General features: G+C 38.9%; 1 protein-coding gene across 14 annotated transcripts in view; it reads right to left on the bottom strand.

The window, feature by feature from the left end:
* Nucleotides 1–464: 464 nt before the first annotated feature.
* Nucleotides 465–3433, bottom strand: part of fhod1 (formin homology 2 domain containing 1) — a 57438-nt gene continuing 54469 nt past the window's right edge. For 7 of the 14 annotated variants that reach the window (XM_077228869.1, XM_077228872.1, XM_077228871.1 and 4 more), the window contains 4 exons: nt 3364–3426; nt 3164–3244; nt 2638–2805; nt 465–1829 (listed from right to left, as the gene is read on the bottom strand). In XM_077228869.1, coding sequence (XP_077084984.1) covers nt 1750–1829; nt 2638–2805; nt 3164–3244; nt 3364–3426 — 392 coding nt within the window. In that variant the 3' untranslated portion in view covers nt 465–1749. The remainder of the gene's footprint in view (nt 1830–2637; nt 2806–3163; nt 3245–3363; nt 3427–3433) is intronic. The other 7 variants (XM_077228883.1, XM_077228878.1, XM_077228877.1 and 4 more) reach the window with 2 other exon arrangements.

The following is a 3433-nucleotide window of genomic DNA, read 5'->3' as shown; positions in this document are numbered from 1 at the left end:
AGCTTGGCGTATAGGGACACGTGATTCGTCCGTGCACGAGGAGGTTCTTATTAAAGAGCCGTAACTCATCATCCACATCAAAACAGACAGTGCGCATCGAAACCTCGCGTTTTCAGCCTATTTTTATGTGCCATGCAATGAAAAGTGACATAAATGAAATAAATCGCTAGTTATGTCAGAATAATCAAAAAGTCGATTTAGTTATTCAAGCAGTATATTCAAATTAATAGATCACTAAAAGAAGCCGTCAATTGATTTGACAGATTCGCACCCAGGAGGTCAAAACATCTGCCCCAGATCAGGTTTGACTGTGGCACTTAACAAATAAAAACAGAAAAAGTCTAATAAAACATTTATTTTCATTTTAAACAGAGCACTGTCTTGGGTTTCAAGGCCAACATGTCTTTGTAAAATAATTCTGAATCAGAATACAATGTCTAATATTAGAAGTACTGTACTTGCAATTTCTTTGCAAACAAACTTTATTTGTGCAGGTGTCGAAAGTAGTGACGGGAACACGCTAATAGTGATACATTCAGAGTGAAGAACACATGCACTAATGCAGACAGGTAATAAGGTCATACATAAAACAACAGAGTGACTCATAGTGACTCTAAATTCTTACAGCATAAACCCCTGTGCAAAAACAGCAATACCAAGAAAACCCTTAAAATATGTGCTTTTAACAGTAATAAAGGGCTGGATCAAATGTTTTGCTTTTTAACGCAACATTTCTCTTTAACAAGAGAGTGGTCCATGCACATATTTTACACCACCATAACAATGGAATAACTAAAAGGGTGAAACTAACATGTCAAAAACTGAAAGTGTGAAAGAATGGTTGAAAAAAATCTCCCACCTTTCTCTCGACTATGAGCACATTAATAATTATCAGGACAGAAATGTGATACAGCAGAATACACGACTGTGTTGTAGAATCCACAAACCGATCAAGAAAGCGCTGTGATAAATAAAAGATAAACAAACATGTGACCTAGTTTATGTCCCCTCTAATCAGATCTCCTTGCTAGTCAGGATATTCAGTTGAACACTATCCATGTGCACATGGGTCAGCTTTCCAGACACAAATTAAACCTTGTCCAAGACTGAGGAGTTTTTATAAATGGCCAATCATTACTAATAGTGCAGTTTAATCCAGGGTCCGGCTTCATTAATGGGCCCAGGAAACCAGTGTGTTTGAGTTACCCTATTGCACTGTTCTCAGTTACTGGCTTCCAGAATCCTAACCTTGAGTCGAGCCATCACAACAGATATGGCAAAAGTATAAAAATTGTCTTTAAAAATGCAGTTTTAACTTAAAACCTTTCAAACCCTTAAATACATGTCTTTGACTGATAAATTGTTCTCCAATCTATGCAAAAGTCTCTATACAAAATATATGTCCATCTGCTAAAAATATTTAGCACTTTACATTAACATTTCATCAGTAAACGTAGGCTGGTATTTAACACTATGCAAATAAAGTTTGTACCAATCAAATCATAATATGTCTAATGGATATCATGCACACATTTCAGGTATTTGTACAGTAATGCAGTTTCAACTGGAAGCACATGATTCATCCACTGAATTGTTCAGATTGGCAGACAGAATTAGATGCAGGCATCCCACAAACTGTCTTCAGTGAAGATCCCTTTGTTATTGCAGTTCTTCCGATCACGAATACAGCTCTCCTCATGGCCTCACGTCTGCCTTGCAAGAGTTTTCCCCAGCCAAAAGCCTACAGCTTCAGACCTTCCCGTTAGGACTGCCGAGGCCAAGGGCCTGCACCACATCCACACTTAGCCCACTCTTTAGAGTCCTCCGCACTGCAACACACAATGCACATTACGTTATACTGTAAAATAAAACGTGCAAGTGGCATTATATGGATTGTCTGACATTGAGTTGCATATGTATAAAGACTGGAAATAATGACCTGGAACTGTGAAGGTGTGAACAAACGCAAAAAATGGTCCACTGTCTATTGTCAATAATGTAGCAATGTATGAAGCACCACTCACACAGAAGTCACTTTCAAACCAAGCGACTTTCTTTTGGTCAACATAGCAAATTCACTTGAAACCGTTGTGAAGTTAGGCGTGCAAAAATCTTTCGCCCTTTATGCAAAATGATCACATGGATTTTTACTGAAATTACTGGATTTTGACGTGAAAATTAGCTGAACAGCTATAAATGTGACTGCACATTAAGACATACCGTAAAGGACTTCAGTTCAGAATAATATAAATAAACCTAAAAGGCTTTTCAGGTTTGGAGGGTTTGTGTGCTTTCGCTCTCCTTTTTTAAAAGCATAGTTGCAAGAATGTGCCCTACAAAAGGCTCTTTGTGGTTTTCGAATTCTGAGATGTCTAGCAGTTCAATCCGGTACAAGCAGAAGTAGAGGTGGCACGATATGGATCTGACAGGGAGATTTAGGGGCTTTTGAAAGCCAAGCAATGGTAGAAGCCAGATTACATTGTGTTTTGGATACAGATAGTGTTGAATGCAAACAGTGACTAAATCCTTAATCTCATCCCCCCAGGTTTAGGGCTAAAACAACCTTCAGAACTGGTTATGAAGTTCAGTGGTCAAAAAAACAAATAAAAAATGCGTTGACAGTCAAAATGTACTCACATGACTTTCGGTTAAGCCGCGAACGTTTCCGTGTTTTTGGATTAGACGCCCTCTCTGTGGGATTCTGGGTGACAGACTTAAACAGACGATCCATGATCTCATCTGTGGCATCATCCTGTGAGCTGGCGCTGTCCTCTTTGGCTACAGACATGGGTGCACTAACCCTGCCTAAACCGGTGTAGAAATAGTAGAACAGATATACAGATCAATCAAATCTTTGCTTAATTTCAATAGAAACAGGTCCAAGATCCTTCAAGGAAAGCGTTAAAATTAGTGAGGCAGTGGTACTACTTCTTGGCAAGCTGATGAAAATCAATCATTTGTAAAAAGTTCAAAGATATTCAGGTAAATACGGAGTTGGGTGTGAAGTTGGAATTCATGGCTTATTCATCCAAGTTTCTTATGTCTGTCTTGACAGTTAGCCCTCTACAATCACTTCAAAAAGACATCATTATTTACTATTTAGTCCATAATAAATCTGTTAGTTGAGCTATCCCACTCCATGCAGCCTGTGCGGTAGCTCTACCTTCATTATCATCATCATGATCCTGTGCTGATTGGCTCTCTACTGGTGAAGTAGGAGAGCAGTCAGAGTCATAAGGTCCCTCTGTGAGATCAAAATGACCCAACCTTAATGCTTTCATTAATTACAAAAGCTTGATCATATATTGAAAGCTGCACAAGTGCTTTATCTTAGTGCACACATCCATGCACCAAACTCTATACCTTCATCACTCCACTGAAGGGTTGGTGGAATTGGAGGAGTGTCACCACCAGTGGTAAGAATCTCTATAAA

The sequence above is a fragment of the Siphateles boraxobius genome, unplaced genomic scaffold (assembly GCF_051911475.1).
Source record: "Siphateles boraxobius isolate OS27281-9 unplaced genomic scaffold, OSU_SipBor_1 130, whole genome shotgun sequence".
Classification (NCBI taxonomy): Eukaryota; Metazoa; Chordata; class Actinopteri; order Cypriniformes; family Leuciscidae; genus Siphateles; species Siphateles boraxobius.
Note: the sequence above shows the minus strand (reverse complement) of the source record. Positions and strands in the feature narration are given on the sequence as shown.